Raw genomic sequence first — 19,684 nt, 5'->3', positions numbered from 1 at the left:
CTGTGTTTACACACAGGACAGCTAGCAGCCTGGTCTGGTTGAGGTACTGCTTTTAGCAGCCCTGGGAGATTGAAAATAAAACGTTGGCATAGTCTGTACCTGGTGCCTCTGGAGGGGGATGAGAGTGGAGGGCAACCAACTAAAGGGATGAAAGGGTGGCTTGTGACAGGTGGAAGATTTTTGCTGCAAGAGACAGGAAGACTTGAAACCAGCGGCTGCAGTGGAAGGAACACAGAAAGGGGGATGACTCTGGGAGAATTCCAAGGACAGAAGTGCCTGGTGGGCTGAGCAGAGAGATAAAGAGAGGAGTCAAAAGTAATAGGAAAGTTATTGGCGTTGGTGGCTGTGCAGATGGTGGCATCATCTTCTTCCAGGACAGGAAATACAAGAGGCAGACAGGTTTGGGGGAGGGGAAGAATGAAGTGACGAGTCCTATTCAGGGCATTCATTCATTATTTTTTTGGGCATATACCTTGGTATCTGCCAAGGGGCCGACACCTTCTCAGGGAAAACCCTGCAAGAAAGGAACAAAGTCCCTGCACTCCTGAAGCTTACACTCCAGGGGCGGAAGGACAATTTACACAAATAAAACAACAAAAAAACTGCAGAAGCCTATGTGAGGAAATTAGAGTCACGTGGTAGAACGTACAGCAAACGGGGGGCGCAGAGGAAGGCCTGCATGAGAGTGGAGACTTGGAGTTAAGTTGCCAGGTTAAGCTTGACGATGACCCAAGGACACACAAGCAGAGAAACAGCTCGTATACAGAAACTTGAAGCTCAGACGTCTGGGCTGGAGATGATCAGAAAAGAGACCAAAAAGCTACTTCTAGAAAAATCAAAGAAAACACAAAATGATACCACTGGGAGTTAAAGCTGTTTGGATCTTGCTTTTCCCCTAAACTGGGTGATAAGCACAGAGCTTGAGTTGTCATACGTAATTTATATACTTTTTTACACACTTTAAGTATCACAAAGTAAACGACTATAAAAATGAATAAAGGCTAGGCGCACGGTCTCGCTGGGCTCCACCAATCCCAGTTTCCAAGCCTCCCGGATCAGGGACCAGGCAGCTTTAGCCGGTTCTCACTCCAAGCGTATTGGCTCCCGCGGCTCCCACCCGTCTCTCCCTCCCGGTCTGCGCAGTGGCTCCGCCCAGGTCCGCCCTCTGACCAATAGGCGCGCGGAATCCGGGCCCACACCCCCGTCGCGCACCGCCCCGAGCCCGCGCCGCCTAGTGACGTCACGACCCGGCCCCCGCACGTGACAGCCGCGCGCCTGGTTCCCTCTGGCTGCGGCGCTCGCGCTGCAGTGGCCGGTGAGGCGCCTTCAGCCACGCGGCCGACGGCGCAAGCTGAAGGAGCCGGTCGCGGGGTTGCGCGCGCATGGAGGCGGCACCGGAGGCCGCCTGAGGGCAGCCGGGAGAGCGGAGCGACTACCTCGCGCCTCCGTCGAGCCGCCTGGAGCCCGCGGCACCCAGCGGCTGCGGGCCGCGGAGCCGGCGCGGCCATGGCGACGGGGACTCAGCAGAAGGAGAACACGTTGCTTCACCTCTTCGCCGGCGGGTGAGTTACCGGCCCGACCCCGCGCCCCCGCCCTTCTGCCGCGCCGCGCACCCTCGGTGCACCGGGGCCGGTTACCAGCCCTTCCTGGGCTGAAATGCGGGTTCTCGAAGGAGGAAGTCCGGGCGATGGGACGGTGGGGAGGCCCGAGGGGCGCGGGGCCTGTCTCCCTTCAGACCACATCCCCCGACGGTGGTTTTACGCGGCGCTCACGCCCATCCCCATCCCCGCGGCGTCTTCTCCTTTTTCTTCTCTTAAACAATTAGTGGCCGGTCTGACGAGTGTCGCTCGGCGGTCCTGTCTGGCCATGCTGCACTTAGCGACCTCAGAGTAATCCCCCAAGGCCTTTTCCCGAAGGCCCTAGGCGGGCTTGGAGATGCTCAGTGTGGCCCGGGAGTTCCTCAGTGTAGCGCAGGGACGAGTTCATAAGGTAGAGATGCCGGGATTGGGCATCAGCAGGCGCCTGGGAAGTGCTGGTGAACCGTGATGCTTGGGTCAGCAACCGGTGGGAGGGCTGATGGGGGACCGCAGGATCAAATGAGAACGGGAAGGTGTGTTGAAATGCTTCTTACCTGCTAGTTGTAGCGTCAGAAACAACGTAATTCTAAGATGTGCCCTGTTTTTAAAGCATCATTTGGCGGATCGTCAGGGCATCTCTTATGGTTTAGTGGCGGCAACGTATTTTTAGGGAGGTTAGGAAGGGAGCTGGTGTTTTTGTTTTTCGGGAGATAGAAGTTAAAATGTTTCGTATTAGTGATTTGTTTTCTTTCGATACAGCCTTTGGGTGCTTTTGGAGTCTTCTAGATGTTTGGAGTCTTGTTCAAGGACCTCACAGGCCTGGCACAGCCATTTTTAAGTGTAGGACAATTCTACATAAAGTAGCACTTATCCTATTGTTCTGATTTGAGTATTTTAGTTGCAATTTTGTGTTTTAGTTGCTACCCAGATATGTTCCTTATTACAAACAAGCAGTGGTGAAGAATTGTCTGCAAAAATAACCCTTGATGAGAGTGTTCCTGAGTTTTTTGGTATTTTTTATTGTAGTTGTTTACCTAGGTACTTTGTTTCTCCTGTCAGAAAATTTGATTGTTCTTCAGACATAGGCATGATTTCTCATTCATCTCTCTTCTGCCCTTCCCTCTGATTTTGCTTCATCTTTCCATTGAGATTTATTTTGAGAATAACACAAGGTTTGGGGAAGGGGCCGCGTTCCTAAATTAAGACAGAACATTGATTTGTCATTCTGGAGGATTTTAAACAAGTTGGCCATGTTATTAAAGTCATTTCTCAAGCTAACAGGGATTTTTTTTTTAAATTATTTTATTCTCAGTGATTTTGATCTACTGTTTCTAGTGAGGTGGTCTTTTTTTTAAATGCTTGTATTCTGAACCCAGAGAGTTCCTTGCTGTAGAGCAGCCTCTGTGAGGCTCGCTGCGTGATTGATTCCCCTGTCGACTTGAATCTCCCAGCGCGCCCTTCACAGTGCCCTCTGGCTGCTGATTCTCCTACTGGAGCACCAGCCTTTTTCCTTGTGATGGAGGAAAACTGCATTAGCCAGCACAGCTCCGAACTGATTAAAACGGTGGTTTATTAGGGTGGTGCCTGGGGCCATTGTATTTAACAGGTTTCTATTCCTTCATTAGCAGTTCAAGATTCCTTGCTGATCTGCAAGAAAGAAAATAAGTATTTGAAAAGGATGCTTTCAGAGTAGCTAATTGGATTTTGACTCATTCCCACTAGCCTAAAATACAGTGCTTCCAGTTCTTTTAGGGAAGAACATTAAAGGAGCTAAAATATCAAATGGGTGGGTGTATCCTGCAGTTCAAATCAGGCAGTGCAATGGTCCCACCCTGTCTGTTGGAAGGCTGTGTTGCTTTGCTCAAAGTAACTAGCTTCCATTGTTAAGCTGCCCTCTTTCCAGAGAACTGAGTTTAACTGCTTTTGAAAAGAAGTCAGAGACCCTGCTTTTTAATGTAGACTCTGTCACATTTCTCCTATTTATTGAATAGCTATTGGAAACGAACATCAAACAAGTTTAATGCTATCACTAATTGATGATACTGAGTTAATATTTTTACCAGGTCTAACAGACTTATGAATAGTTGAAAATTAATTTTAGATCCTAGAAAATAAAAATGACACCCAAAACAACTCATGTAGTTTTTTAAATTTCCTGCATTATTAAAAACAGTTTCATGGGTTCTTTGCAGAGGCAAAAATGCTCCTAAATTAACCTGTAATAGTCAGGTTTTTATTAATAGTCATCTTTTTAGTATAGCGTTGCCCTTTAAGAAAGAGGAGAACTGAAGGAGAAACCACCCACAAACCAACACCTTCAGAATCAGGTCTGTGTGCATACATATATGCAGCAAAGGTGATTTCATAGTTAATTTTAAAATAGGCTCCCCTTCTTTATGTGTTGCTTCCTCCTTAGAAATATGTTGAGTTTTGATGGCAGCGTGGTAACGAATTCTCTGAATAGACTTCTAATCAACCCTCACTGTTCCGTGGTTGCAGTGAAGAATGTAAACATTTCCAAGCCCAGTGGCAGGAGTTCAGTGAGGCGGTTACCATCATTTATGACAGGGCTACCTAATTTATTCTGATTACATAATTTCTTTCTGACCTCTCATTGCTCATTTTTTTGAAATTCACTGTATATTTGGCTCTGCTGGGCCTTCCTTGCTGCTGCGAGTACTTTCTCTAGTTGTGCCAAGTGGGGGCTACTCTCCAGCTGGGATGTGTAGGCTTCTCATTGTGGTGGCTTCTGCTCAAGGGCAGGCTCTAAAGCTTGGGATCCATAGTTGTGGCCCTTGGGGTTTAGTTGCCTGCAGCATGAGGAATCTTCCCAGACCTGGGATCGAACCTGTGCCTCGTGCATAGGCAGGCAGATTGGTACCCACTGTATGACCAGGGAAGTCCTCATTGCTAATTTTTGCCATTATAAACTGGACATCTTTATGTGTACCTGTGTAGTCATCTGATTATTTCCTGAGGGTAAACTGTGAGCATGGTATGTACAATTGCTGAGTCAAAACACATTTTTAAGACTTGCGATAGCTATCAGCACCTTCATTAGCCATCTCCTAGGGTGGGTTCTTTGTGTGAGCAAACCTTATTCATTTATGTTGGTTTTTAGTGTCTCTGGCTACCCTGGTGGTTCAGACACTAAAGAATCTGCAATTCAGGACACCTGAGTTCCATCACTGGGTCAGGAAGATCCCCTGGAGAAGGGAATGACAACCCACTCCAGTATTCTTGCCTGGAGAATCCCATGGACAGAGGAGCCTGGTGGGCTACAGTCTATGGGGTCGCAAAGAGTCAGACCTGACTAAGCAACTAACGCTTTCACTTCAGTATCTTTAGGGATTCTACTGTTTTCTGCTTTCTTCTCTCCTATCCCCAAGTCTGGGTGGCACCTTCAAAATGAAAAACCTAAACCAATTTTATTGTTACTTCCTAAAAAAACCTATCATTCCTTTTCTACTATTTAAGCCCATCCCCTTAAGAGAAACACGGAAATCCTCCAAAGTAGCCCTTCCATGTGTAGGCCTCATGACAGAGAAAAATCTATTAAACTTTCCCTATGGAATGACTTGGGTTTCCCAGATGGTGCTAGAGGTAAAGAAAGAATCCGCTTGCCAATGCAGGGCACACGGGAGACGCGGGTTCAGTCCCTGGGTCGGGAAGATCCCTAGAGGAGGGCGTGGCAACCCACTCCAGTATTCTTCCTTGGACAGAGAAGCCTGGAATGCTGCAGTCCATAGGGCTGCAAAGAGTCAGACATGACCAAGCAACTGAGCACACATACGTGGAATGACTTGGTGGTTCTGGTTGTGAACAAGCAGCATTCAGGAGAGTACTCAGCACCTGAAATAGCTCTACTAAGCTGTCCTTAGATTAGAGCTTGACGGCCTGGATTATACGCTTTAGGTCTTATTTTTATGGCGTGGTGTTTTCTCTTGTCACTAAATGTATTTACAGGACCTTTAAACTGTACTTTAATGGGGATATGTATGTCTTTAAGGTTTTAAAAATGATATAATCTAAGATATGTTCACAGTTCAGTCTTTCCCCTCATTGTGGACAGCTGTCATCTGTACTGTCCCTGTCCCTGCAGGTTTAATCTGTATCAGCTAAGTGTTAGCTTTGAAGTATTAGGCATACCTGATAGTTCAGTTGGTAAAGAGTCCGCCTGTAATGCAGGAGACCCCAGTTCAATTCCTGGGTCAGGAAGATCCGCTGGAGAAGGGATAGGCTACCCACTTCAGTTTTCTTGGGCTTCCCTTGTGGCTCAGACAGTAAAGAATCCACCTGCAAAGTGGGAGACCTGCGTTTGATCCCTGGGTTGGGAAGATCCCCGGAGAAGGAAACAGCTACCACTCCAGTATTCCTACCCGGAGAATTCCACGGACTGTATAGTCCATAGGATCACAAAGAGTCGGACACAACTGAGCAACTTTCACTTTGATTAGGTATACGTTAATATATTTGCTGAGGAACCATATGGAGAAGATGCATGATTTATTTGCAATGATTAAAGAAGCTTTGATAAGACAAATATAGTGTGCCCATGTATTTTATATAAAGCTTATGTAAGTATACTAAGGCTGTAAATTGATTTTCTCCAGTGTATTTCATACAGGCAACATTTTTTTTTAATGTATTATGTTTGGATGAAAGGTTCCTGTTAAAATTTATGCGTCATGTAAGTTTAAGCCTCACGGGTAGCAGCCGTGTCTGTTTTCTTCACTGATCCATCCCAAATACAGTAACCCCCACGTGTTAGAGATAACATCATTGCTACTTGTTTAACGAGTAACTAGATGAGTAAAAGGTATTGTGCATCTAACCTGGAGGTATGTAGCCTGTTAAATTGTCCCAAATAAAAGCACTACTGTATTTGTAATTATAAACATGCTATGCTATGCTCAGTCACTTCAGTCGTGTCTGACTCTCTGTGACCCCATAGACGGCAGCCCACCAGGCTCCCCCGTCCCTGGGATTCTCCAGGCAAGAACACTGGAGTGGGTTGCCATTTCCTTCTCCAGTGCATGAAAGTGAAAAGTGAAAGTGAAGTCGCTCAATCGTGTCCAACTCTTAGCGACCCCATGGACTGCAGCCTACCAGGCTCCTCCATCCACATGGCTCTGTAGTAAAATTAGCGTAAGGTAACATTTTGGATTTGTGTGTTTGTAAAAGATACTGATTCTCTTCCATTTCAGAAAGTACTGTAAAGTTGTTTTTAAGTCCTTATTTATTTATCTTTGTCTGCACTGGGTCTTTGTTGCTGTGCACAGACTTTTATCTAGGTGCACTGAACAGGGAGTTTCTCTTGTTGTGGAGCATGGGCCCTAGAGCAAGGGAGCTCAGGAGTTCTCTAGAGCCAGGGGCTGGGCAGCTATGGCGCACGCACCGGCTTAGTTGCCCCCTGGCATGTGGAATCTAACTGGGCCAGAGATCGAACTCCTGTCCCCTGCATTAGCAGGCGAATTCTTATCCACTGTACCACCATGGAAGTCCACTGTAGAGTTTTCTGTTCGGGTGCTACTTTATTTTTTTTCCCTAAGTGAGGTAGGGTATAGAAAATAGCATCTAAAGGATAATTAGCTGCATCAGAAAAGAAGCATTTTACTTTACTGAGTGAACACAGAATTTGTATAATCAAAACCTTCTAAGCCTTGTGCTAAGTATTCAAATAAAACATTCCAGAAAATTATGTGTAAAGAGGCATTCATTCCTTTTTTTCAGATAGTGACTATAGAGGTAGCAGATGAAAGGGAGAAGTTATCAAAGGCTCCAAATGTAGGGATCACAGGGTGTCTGGCCATATTATTAGTCAGTAGAATCCATATTGTAGTTAGGTATAAGCTGTGAGTCTGGAAACCAGTTTACTGTCAGTTGGGTAGCAATGATAATAATGAGTGTTTTGGTCTTGGCTTTAATGTCTAAATTGAGTGAATCTATGTATAGAAAACAGCTTCTTGTTGAAAACGTCTAGGTTTTAAAATTCTCTTTGTTACGTGCAACTCAGAGTTAAAAGGTAAAAATGTATCAAAAGGTAAAAATTCATCTTTGATCACTTAAGGACTATAGACAAAAATTTAGTGTATGTATTGTAGTAGTAATGGTCCAGCTTAGCTTTGTTCTGCCAGAAAGTAGAGGGGAGGAGCCTAATCCACAGGCTTTAGAGAAATAACAAGCAAGGCCTACATGGGTAAAGATAAACAGTTAAATACATCTTTATGTAAGAAACAGGAGACTTCAGTTCTGAGCAGGAAGAATGAAAGAAGGTAGAGAATGAGGGGGAGGGGAAGGACAAGTAGTAAAAGAAGATACAGGTGCAGAACAATACAGGTCATAAGTTTTGTTTTGTTTTAGAAAATCAGGCAGATAGATTTCAGAGAGCCTCTTGTTGCTACTCTAAGACATGTATGATTTAACTGCTATTCATGGCCTTTCTGCTGCCCTGTTCAAGCCCTTGGGATGGTTTCACTGAATGGAATATCCCAGAGGTATTGGGTATGGAATAGTCCAATGGTCTCTGGCTTCGGCATCCGTGACTAGAGCAGGATTTTAGGAATGAAATTAAATTAATATCCAGGGAATTTCCTCATAGCCATTAGAAACATAGTCCACTGGAAACACAAGTCCTCAGTGTGTTTTAGAAGATTACTGATAATAGTTAATCCCTTTAAGTACTTTCTTGAGAAGCTTGGGTATAATTTTTTTTTTTAATTGACTAGGCTCATTTGGGAGACTTTCAGTTATAAGTAGTAAATCAAATTCACTTACAGCTGCCTTGATTATTGGCATGTATACCCAAATTTTAGAGTGGGCACAGGCTTCAGGAAGGGCTTACCTAAATAGCTCAACAGTGTCACTGTGGGACCCCTCGACGACTGCTCTGCTTTCCAGAAATATCTGCTTGATTCCAAGGTTGGTCCCTGCGTGAACACAGAATGGCTTCCAGCATCTCTCAGCTTGTTCTCCACTGAACAAGCTCGAGCTTAACTCTGACTGGACCAACTTGGACGTGCATCCAGCTCTAAGGAAAGCGGTACTGCTCCCCAGGGAACTATGTCACTTACCTTGGGCTCAATCATGTGCCGTCTCTGAACAGATGACATGGCTTTATGTTGATTAAGTGAGTTAGGACTAAACTAGAAATGGGTTTAATCCCATTCAAACTATTTGTTGTTTAGTGGCAAAGTCGTGTCTGACTCTTTGTGACCCCGTGAGCCATCCATGGCATTTTCCAGGCAAGAATACTGGAGTGGGTTGCCATTTCCTTCCCTAGGGCATCTTCCCGACCCAGAGATCAAACCCGTCTCCTGCTGCGTCTCCTGCATTGCAGGTTGGTTCTTTATAGCTGAGCCACCAGGGAAGCCTGTCCAAACTATATGACTTAAGAAATTTGGGACAGAGAAAGCAGGAATGGATGCTGGGGACAGTACTCCGCATTGGTTATACCGCCTTCAAATACACACACTGTCCATTTTACTGATCTGGAGCCGGGTTTCTCAAGCTCGGCCAAACAATTGTTTAGAGGTCAGGCTTGTCCTGTGCATTGTAGAATGTTAGCTGCGTCCCTGGCCTCCAGCTCCTAGGTGCTAGTAACCCCTCCCCCAATTTCGGCAACCAAAAGTGTCTCCAGGCATTGCAGGATGTCACTGGAGCCAGGGCAGCAGCATCCTGGCTGAGACCACTGGTCTAGAAGAGTGGTCTTCAGACTGATCACACAAGCCTGTGATTAAAATGTTTGTGCATATCCCCATGTATATTTATATTAACTTATTAATTCTATACCTGTTATAAAACATATACACAAAATAGAAGTTAAATGGTGGTGATTCTAAATACAATGAAATTTTATTTTTGGCTGTAATACTTTCTTCCTATATGCCGTGGATCTTTGTGCGTGCCTTTTAGAGCATTCCCCCACTGTGGAGGTTAGTGGCCTAAAATACGGGTGTCCAGTCGGAATTAGTCAGTTGCTCAACTGTGTGGGGCCAGCACTATGTCACCATGAAACTCCAGGTCCAGTGTGACTTTCCCTGCTGTCTGAGCATCGGCTACCCGGGCCCTCAGCTGAACCTACTCTGAGACTTAAAAGGAGGACAGCCACTGACCACTGCATCCGAGGCTGCATACGCAGAGCAGAAAGGCTATAGGTTATAGATGTCAGCATTGTGGCCTGTGGAGTGTTGAGAGAGGCTGTGCCCGTCACTGTTCCCATCCCTGTCACCAGCCCCTACTGCTCTGTGCTGTAGGTTGAGGCAGGTTGTGAGGCTGAGATGTGGGTACCTTGTTCTGTGTCCAGAGGCTTCCTGCAAGGGGAAGGCTGCCGCCTTATCAGCCAGCGCCAGCAGGATGAGAAGGGACCTGTGTGGCGTGCTTGGGGAGGGCTTGGGGTCACTTCCTACCAAGTGTCAGTCTTGTTGCCTCGTGGTGGGCGTGGAAGGACACTAGTGGGCCCCGTTGGCTTACTGTCAAGGAGTATGAGGACCAGAGGAAGGAAAGACACCCAGTGCTGCCAGCAAGTTTCTCAGGCCAAAAGGAGCGTGGGGGGTGGACTGCTGGTGTCTGAACACAGGGGTTCTCAGTGATGGGGCTCTTGGTGGAATTAAGCAGCGCCCAAGGAGGCCTGCACACCATTTACAGACTCATGACATTTGTGAGGCCACCGGTATACATAACACGTAGCCAGGGGACCCTCAGCTAGACCTAGACCTGTGCCCAGAGAGCCCTAAAAGGATGGGAATGGGGAAAAAGTGAAAGAGCAGACCAAGTCCCCTCAGTCTAGCTGGCAGGGGCAAGTTGTGAATCAGATTTGAGATTGAAGTTCTAGGGGACTAAATTTGAAAAACTGAAAGGACAGGAGAGGTGGGATTCGGTGGAGAACAGCTGAAAAGAAGTACTGGCAAGGGCTGGGGAGGACTGGCAGACGGAGCTGATGTCTCCACCCTTTCTGACTGGAGATTCCTGAAAAGCTCGGTTAATATTAATATCTTCAGCAGAGTCACTGTCGATGGGGCTTCGTCCTGGGTAATTGACCATGGTGAGGAGCTGGGCTAACTTGGAAGGTCTTTGCATTGAAGAATTGAGAATTGACAGGGCCTTTTTTTCTACAAAGAATATAATTTGTTGTACTCCTAAGTGCTTTGGACCCAACCTCGTTAAATATCTTTAGAGAATTTGGAAAGCCAATCTCAGAGAAGTCAGTATTTTGATTCCTTTTGTCTACTGTCTCCTCAGACTGATGAATGTCCTGTGTGTTTGGTTCATAAAGAAAGAAAAAGCAGTTGAACCTGTGGCGTGCGATAGTTGCAGAACTCGAGTTTTTAGTTGCCCTGAGGCATGTGGGAATCTTAGTTCCCTGACCATGTCCCCTGTACTGCAAGGCAGATTCTTAACCACTGGACCACCAGGGAAGTCCCAGATTAGTTTTTAAAATTCTGCTCTGGAATGTCTTAAATTTCGGGAAGAATCTTCTTTTGGACAATTTAGTGTAATGTAAGACTAATTAAATGTCCTTTGGGCATTTTTCATTTAAGTGTTTTTTCCTGGTAGATGAGAAGGGACTTAGGTACTGAGCAGCTGCTTCTTGCCGCACTCACTTTCCAGTGTGCAGTGCTTTCCCAGCGCTGTGTATGTTTCCTGGGATGCCGTGGGGCGGGCGGTATCACCCCTCTTGTAGAAAAGGCACGTGGAGACCCTCAGTTTGCCCCTGGAGGAGGCCGGGGTCTTTTCACCACCCGGCCCTCTGCCCTGGGCACGTGCGTGTGTAACATACAGAACGGTGGCTGTGGAGCGAGTGTGGCCTGCCACCCCCGCCCAGGAGGTGACCAGCTCGCTGTCAGCAGGTGTTTGCTTAGCACTTCTGCGGCCGTCCTCTGACTGGTGGCATCCGTGTAGATGACATTTGGCCGAGGCAAGAGGCACGGCTGACCTGGGGACAAGGCAAAGGTGGTTGACAGTGTCTTATTGGAACTTGTTGACTTTCTGATGCAAGAATTTACCGCAAGCTCTGGGGTTGTTTTTTTTTTTTTTTTTTTCAGCAACATGGAATCATCACCTAGTTTTTATTGTAATAGATTAAGAGCAATTTATTTTATGTGAATCGATACAGGTTTGGAAGGGGTTTTTGTTTTTGGTTTTTTTCCCTTTTGAAAACGCTATTATATCCCATTTTCTTTAGATATATTTTTGTGCTCGGAGCATGTTATATCAACCAACATTCAACTGGGCTCAGGATTTTTTCTTCATACTGAAAGACACATTAAAGTTATAAGTCCTAGTTGTCTTAATTGACAATTTTCCATCTTAACTGTGAATTGCAAATAGTGTGAACTAGCTTAACAAACTGTATATAAATACCTGTTCTTCTGTAATACTCCCAGAGGGGATACCTTAGTATAGAGGGAAACAAGGCTCTGCAGACAAAGGGTCTGGATTTGGCTTTCAGTTGAGACACTTAGGCACTTGTGACTTGAGAAAGTATATAAACCTCATCGAGACCCAGGTTCCCTGTGAGGTCAGGATGATACCACCCTGCAAAATCGGGAGCTTGCATGATGGTTGTCCCACCCACAGGTCAAGTCCTTCCTGCCATCCTCCCTTCCTGTTCTGGTTGAGATATCCTCTAGGTTGCTTTGTGTTCAATGGGTTTTGGCCGCAGTTCAGCAAACATTGGGTAAAGAGACAGCTGTGTTGTTTGTTTTGTTACATTTGTTTTTTTGCCACAGTTTGTGAGATCTTAGTCCCCCAACCAGGGATTGAATCCAGGCACTTGGCAGTGAAAGCTCAGTTTAGGGTATACTTACCATCATGATTTCAAGGCAGGTTTACCTACATAGTTCCAAATGGCTCTTTTCCTCTCCTCCCTGCTTCCCTAGTCTGTATGTCATTCTCTGTTTTCTGACATTGAGGCTCTTTGTGGTAAATTGAAGCTAAACAATGCTACCTTACTAGGATTGTTGGAGGGTTGAATTCTTGTCATAAAATAATCATTCATCAGTGGCAGCAGTGTAATTTAAGTTGATAGCGTCTATGTAGCTCTTGAGTTAGCAGGATTTTACTTGCTATATGTAACTATAGGCTTCTGATTTTAAAATGCTGCCTTACCTCAGGGCCTGTCCTGGGGGCTGAGGGGCTGGGTTTGCCTCCAGATTTTTAACACCTGCATTGAGTCAGGTAGCTCACTTTCAGATTCTGTGTTTGCCAAGGCCTGTCCCTCCTCTTGGCACTCCACTCCAGTACTCTTGGCTGGAGAATCCCATGGACGGAGGAGCCTGGTGGGCTGCAGTCCATGGTGTCGCTAAGAGTCGGACACGACTGAGCGACTTCCCTTTCACTTTTCACTTCTATGCATTGGAGAAGGAAATGGCAACCCACTCCAGTGTTCTTGCCTGGAGAATCCCAGGGACGGGGGAGCCTGGTGGGCTGCCATCTATGGGGTCGCACAGAGTCGGACACAACTGAAGTGACTTAGCAGGTCCCTCCTCTTTCTTGTTGCTTTTCCCAATCATAGATGCCTCTGCTGTTTCATTTTTATTGAACCACTTGTTTGGCCGGTACTGTGCTCTCACCAAGTACAAGAACATACAGTACACAGCTGCTGCCTTCCGGCCTGTGACAGAAGGTACACATTAACTGCTATTTTCAAACATTTAGCTCCCTTATAGGGCAGTTTAGTAATCCCTCTTCTGACGAACACATATTGTTTGTGAACCTGTGAATCTTAATCCCAGGGATACAAAGATGAATACGATGCAGGTTCTGATCGTGAGTTTTTGATCTTCTCCAGAGAGAAGAACCGTTGTGACTGGTGGTACTGGAATGTTGTCATCAAGACCCAGCCCACCAGACGTGCAGTTCATGGATATTATTGTTTAAGAAAAGACAGAAATAGCTATTTCATGAACAATTGCTAAGTCGTGTCTGACTCTTTGCGACTCCGTGGACTACAGCACGCCAGGCCTCCTTGTCCTTCACTGTCTCCTGGAGTTTGCTGAAACTCATGTCCATGGAGTCAGTGATGCCATCCATCCATCTCATCCTCTGTCACCCCCTGCTCCTCCTGCCCTCAGTCTTTCCCAGCATCAGGGTCTTTTCCAGTGAGTCGGCTCTTCACATCAGGTGGCCAAAGTATTGGAGCTTCAGCATCAGTCCTTCCAATGAATATTTAGGGTTGGTTTCCTTTAGGGTTAACTAGTTGAATCTCCTTGCTATTCAAGGGACTGTCAAGAGTCTTCTCCAACACCACAGTTCAAAAGCATCAATTCTTCTGCTCTCAGCCTTCTTTATGGTCCAACCCTCACATCCACACATGACAACTGGAAAAACCATAGCTTTGACTAGATGGACCTTTGTTGGTAAAGTAAGATCTCTGCTTTTTAATATACTCTCTAGGTTCATCATAGCTCTCTTCCAAGGAGCAAGTGTCTTTTAATTTCATGGCTGCAGTCACCCTGCAGTGATTTTGGAGCCCAAGAAAATAAAATCTGCCACTGTTTCCACTTTTCCCCCTTCTATTTGCCATGAAGTGATGGGACCGAATGCCATGATCTTAGTTTTCTGAATGTTGAGTTTTAAGCCAGCTTTTTCACTCTTCTCTTTCACTTTCATCAAGAGACTCTTTAGTTCCTTTTCACTTTCTGCCACTAGAGCGGTATCATCTGCATATCTGAGGTTGTTGATATTTCTCTCAACAATCTTGATTCCAACTTGGGATTCACCCAGCCTGGCATTTCACATGATGTACTTTGCATATGGGTTAAATAAGCAGGGTGACAATCACAGCCTTGACGTACTGTATATTAGGATAAATAGGTGAAAATATTTAAATTTTAAGTTCAGGTAGTATTTTTATATGAACCAGTTGTGAAGGATCATTAAGGGAACTCTGACCCACAGAGCCAGTGCATCTAGTGAAATTCTGGAGGATGAATTGATTAGTTCTGAGTGAAACACACAGACTTCATTATTAAAAGGTAAGCTTTAGTTTGATTTTCAGTGGAGTCCAAATTAGTCAGATTTTAATAAAAATCTGACTTGTAGTAAACACTGATTTTCAAAACAGTAGCATACCTGAATAATTTTTATTTCACTGTGAAAAGATAAATTTTCTAGAATATTCATTGCAGCATGAGAGTGAAATTGGAAATGAGGTGAACATCTAATGGTAGGAAATAGGTTAAAATATTATACATTGATAGATAGGAACAGGATGCAACCATTGCAAATGACGGTGATGTGGGTGTATATATACTGACATGGAAAGACATCCAAAATATCTAGATAAGAAGAAAAGGATGTGAGGTTAAAAAGCCAGTAATGAAAAGCCCTGAAGGGGGTACTAACATGTTAGCAGTGGTATCTTTTTAGCTGCTGGGATTTCAACCAGTTTTTTTTATTTATTTATTTTTAATTGAAGGATAATTACTGTATGGTGTTGGTTTCTGCCATACATCAAGATGAATCAGCCATACGTATACATATGTCTCCTCCCTTTTGAACCCTTCCATCCCACGCCTTTCGGTTGTCACAGAGCCCTGGTTTGAGTTCCCTGAGTCATACAGCAAATTCCCACTGGCTCTCTGTTTTACATATGTTAGTGTATTCATGTCTCCATGCTGCTCTCTCCGTTTGTCCCACCCTGTTGATATGCTCTAATTATGAAATGAACATAAGTACCTTTTTTTCTTTTTTTAATAGAGAAAAATTCCATTTCCCATTTCGTGTATGCACAGCTCAGTATAGCTTTTCTGATCCTGTTGTGATTTCCTTTCTTACAGGTGTGGGGGCACGGTTGGTGCTATTTTCACTTGCCCACTAGAAGTCATTAAGACAAGGTTGCAGTCTTCAAGATTAGCTCTTCGGACAGTCTATTATCCTCAGGTTCATCTGGGGACCATCAGCGGAGCTGGGGTGGTGAGACAAACGTCAGTGACGCCTGGACTCTTACAGGTTCTGAAGTAAGTTCAGTCCGGTTCTGGCCTCATGCCACCCGCACCCCCGCCCCCCAACACTGTCAGTGCAGGATGTTTATCCGGCCCATCGGATGGGATGCTCTGTTTGTAGAGGCTGTGACCAAATTTAAGAACTAGGTATCTGTACCAGTATCTTAACTCTGACTTTGCTCTCTTGGCCTCAGGGCTTCCAGCATGCATGTGATCACCATCCAGGGACAGTTAAAGTAAACCTAACAAAGCAAACTCAAAACAATCCATGTTTAAATTGTTACATCAGAGTGTTGCTCTTGCCCCAAGTCTTTTGAGTGCTAGTGAGAAGCTCTGAGGCTTGTAGAATGAATTTTAAAATTGCACAAGAGAAGTATTGTGAATATTTTAAGAGGAAGTAATATGGAAACAAAATGTTGTAATTTTTTACTTTTTATTTGAAAATAATTTTACATTTATAGAAAAACTACAATATATGTTTAGTAAGCTGGTCTTTACAATTTTTGTTTCATACCTAGCCTACCCACCTAGTTTATCTGTTTTTACTGTAGTAAAATATTTCATTTGCTTACCAAGTCGCTGAATATTCTTAAGTTGAATTTGGCTTATCAGTCTCTATGCTTAAGGCAAAATCAGAAATTCAGAAGAGCACTGGGCAATGTCTGCATTTTAGCTCGGGGACCCTGTGCTTTTAAAAGAGAACTTTAAAATGATGACTGACTGTGAACTCCACGTGTTACTCAGAGCTCTAAAGCTGACCTCTGGGAGAGCGCAGGTTCAAGAGAGACACAGCTGTGTACCAGCGTGGGTGTTTAGTGGGGAAGCGTTAGAAAAAGATGCAATAAAATGGAGATGCTCTGTCTTCATAACGACAACACTTTGAATTTGGGGCAGAGTTCAGTCACAGTTTAGATAAGGTAGAATGGATTTGAAAGTGCTTAATTTATTTTTAGGTACGTTTTGTTTGTAAAGCCGACTTCTGGGTAATTCAGGCACCAGCTGCTGAGGGCAAGGTCCCAACTAGAGAAAGAGGTCGCTGATAGCCAAGACTCGAGGCAAATCTTTTTTTTTTAATTGAATGCTGAGAAGGATTGTGGAGACACAAAATGCAGAAGGTCAGGGGCAGGCCAGGAAAGGTGGGGCACTGAGATGGGAGGCGTGCTTTGCTGTCAGTAAGGAGAGAGACCAGCTCTGAAGACACCCTCCCCGTTCGCCTTTAGTAAGTCTAGTCACTGGCAGTGTCTCCAGTGATGCCTCGCTTCTGAGGAACTTGAAGGGCTTTGGACATAGTGAAACAGAGGTAATTTGCCAGCTTTGCTAACATCCAAGGTGAACTTCCTCTTACATACTTGCCAATCTCGCATGACTAGTAGATTTATTTATTTACTGTAACTGGGGACCTCTTACCCGGAAGTCGCGGGTGTCACTGGGGCCAAGCCCCTAAGGTAAATAGGAATGTTTCTCTAGTTCAAGTGTGTTAGGACACATCTTCTACTAAAATGTAAACCGAAAAAAAAACCAACCTCTCCGTCTTTTAAAACACACGAACAGCGCCCACACCGCATGCAAGACAGCCACCTTCCTAACTGGCCTGGCGGAAGACCTTGTACCCTGCTCCATCCCCAAGCTGTTCTCAGCAAAGCAGAGGAGATCCTTTTGCCCTCACTCCGAGTAAAAGCTGAGGCTGCCCATGGGGCCTCCTGGACCCCTCCCATTACCTCCTTGACTTTGCCCCCTTGAATTTCTCCCTCCTGAACCGTTTTGGCTCTACTGGCCTCCTTTCTGGCTCTTTAAAAGACCAGAACATTGGAACATTCCACAGTAGGGCCTCTCTGCTGGACATTATCTGCATGGCTGCCTCTCAGCTGTCCCCTTTGCAGGAAGGCCTTGCAGTGACCACGCTATTGAAAACCAGGCCCTTCCTTCACATTCTCTCCATCCTGCTCTATTTCTAATCCACAGCATTTACCTCTGTCCATCGTGCAGTATAATGTACTGACTTATATTGTTTATTTTCTCTCCCTGCGGGGGCCCCCTGCAAACAGAAGTTCCCCAGAGGTAGGGGCTTCAATTTGTTCTGTCGACTGAGGTGTCCCCAATCTCTGAGAATGCCGCCTGCCACACGGCAAGAATGCAGGACAGAGAGAACGTGACGCATCAGTAGGATGTTGACTATGAAGAGCGTGACACCCGCTCCTCCCCCTGCCGTGCAAATAACCAGTATTAGCTGCTGTCATAATACCTGCTTCCTGTGCTTTTTAAACATAAGATTTATAGCTGAGTTTCCTGGTAATGAAGGCAAAAAGGCGGGCTGTCACCCTGTATAACTCTCATCTGGAGAAAGCACATGTGCTCCTTGGGGTACATGTATGTTGCTTCTTGTCACAAGTTCTGAAAGCAGAATGTTACCCAGTACTTACATCAGATAGTGCACCAGTGTAAGCAGCACTGTCTTCTAGGGTAGTTTAACAGAAGATGACTGCTTTTTGCTTCCTCCCCCGCCCCTCACCCGCCTGGATTACTGGACTGTGCTTTCTGATTCCTCCACTAATCACCCCTAGACTAGAGCAGTGGTGAGGGGCTACTGAGCAGGCTCTTTTTCTAGGAGTGGTGAACTGAGAGCAGGGATCCAGGCCTTTTCTCCGCCACAAAGCCCACCAAGGTCATCTGCTCACAATTAGAAGCCATTGGGTTTATCAGGTGGTTTCCCTGGTGGCCCAGACAGTGAAGAATCCGCCTCGGGTAGAAGACCCAGGTTCGATCCCTGGGTTGGGAAGATCCCCTGGAGAAGGGAATGGCAGCCCACTCCAGTATTCTTTGCTGGAGAATTCCATGGACAGAGGAGCCTGGCCTATAGTCAGATGGTTATTCATTTAAAACTAAGCTGCTTATTTTTAGTCTTACTCTTCCAGGAAGTGCTACATTTAAAGACTTAACAGAAAACAGAATTTGTTTACAGGAATTTTATTTTTCAAAATACAAATCAGTGTTTGCTTATGTCTCAGGTTAATCTATTAGAGAAAAGGTATTCTCCATTGGAGCACTGATTACCTTTATATTTTGAATATAGTTATTTGAAGACAAGATGTTAACACAATTAGGCTCTCTCTGTTAAAGTTGCCAAAGGGTCATAATCCATTTATTGAAGTATCTGCCTTAAAAAGTTTTAGGACATAATCTTTTAAAAAAATTTTTTTCCATTCAAAACTTTTATTCTTTAAACTATTTCAGGTACTTTGTTTTTTCAAGTACCTTTTTAATGTGAAAAGTAATATGTTAGTGAGGTAGTTTTTCTTTTAAAAGCTGATGGCTTCAGCTCAGAACTTTGTCTTGGAGCTTGATCTGTGGTATGCATAGTCTGATCTAAAAGAAGGAAGAGAACAAAACACTCCAGACAAGACCCGAGTTTCCTTCTGCATTTCTTTCCTAAATGAAAGCTTATAGGACTGTGGGAAACTTAGTCTGGGCCCTAAACATGCTTTATTTTGAAGCTGAGGAGTACCATTTATAGTAGGCACTTGATTGTTCCAGAAAAGTTTTGTAAACATCCAGATAGGTTGGAAGTTTGAATTATGTAACAGATTTGACTTTTTGCCCACTGTTAATGTGCATCACTATGGAGACAGCCTTTTTGCAGCTCTTAAAAGGACTGAGTCACTCGAGGACACAAGTTCCCCACTGCATTATAGATGCGTGGCTCCCAGCTTCCTGGAGCCAGAGACGCCCTTAATTGTGTTTAAGTGATTCCTAGGGCTGGCGGTACAGTGAACAGTCGTGGGGACCACAGACAGAGCCTAAACTTGAAGAAATTCTAAATGTATTGACCATTTGAAAGCTTTCACATACTATACTATGAGATGTAGGTCACTTCAAGATGTGGTTATTTGAGAGAAGTTTTTTTTCCAGAGAGCGTGTTTGTTTTTTTTTTTTTTTTTTAAGCTAAATCCTGTTTGGAGAAAGAGTTAACAGTAAAGAATTTAAAGTTGAAAACACCAAATTCTGTTAAGGACCAAGTGCCTTGGTCCTGGCCAGTGTGAAAATGCAGTGAAACATGTAGTTCCTTTAGAGTGTTAGGATGAGCTCAGTATTTTTATAACCTATGACCTATAGCTTTTTCATTTTTAAGTTTTTTATTGTGAAATGATTTCCAACTTAAAGAAA

At 44.7% G+C, this 19,684-nt stretch overlaps 1 protein-coding gene across 1 annotated transcript in view; it reads left to right on the top strand.

The window, feature by feature from the left end:
- Window positions 1-1,260: 1,260 nt before the first annotated feature.
- Window positions 1,261-19,684, top strand: part of SLC25A33 (solute carrier family 25 member 33) — a 30,198-nt gene continuing 11,774 nt past the window's right edge. The window contains exons 1-2 of the mRNA XM_010813300.1: window positions 1,261-1,562; window positions 15,359-15,538. Coding sequence (XP_010811602.1) covers window positions 1,507-1,562; window positions 15,359-15,538 — 236 coding nt within the window. The 5' untranslated portion in view covers window positions 1,261-1,506. The remainder of the gene's footprint in view (window positions 1,563-15,358; window positions 15,539-19,684) is intronic.

Source organism: Bos taurus, chromosome 16 (assembly GCF_002263795.3).
Source record: "Bos taurus isolate L1 Dominette 01449 registration number 42190680 breed Hereford chromosome 16, ARS-UCD2.0, whole genome shotgun sequence".
NCBI classification, from domain to species: domain Eukaryota; kingdom Metazoa; phylum Chordata; class Mammalia; order Artiodactyla; family Bovidae; genus Bos; species Bos taurus.
The sequence above is the reverse complement of the archived record's forward strand: the minus strand, read 5'-3'. Positions and strand labels throughout refer to the sequence as shown.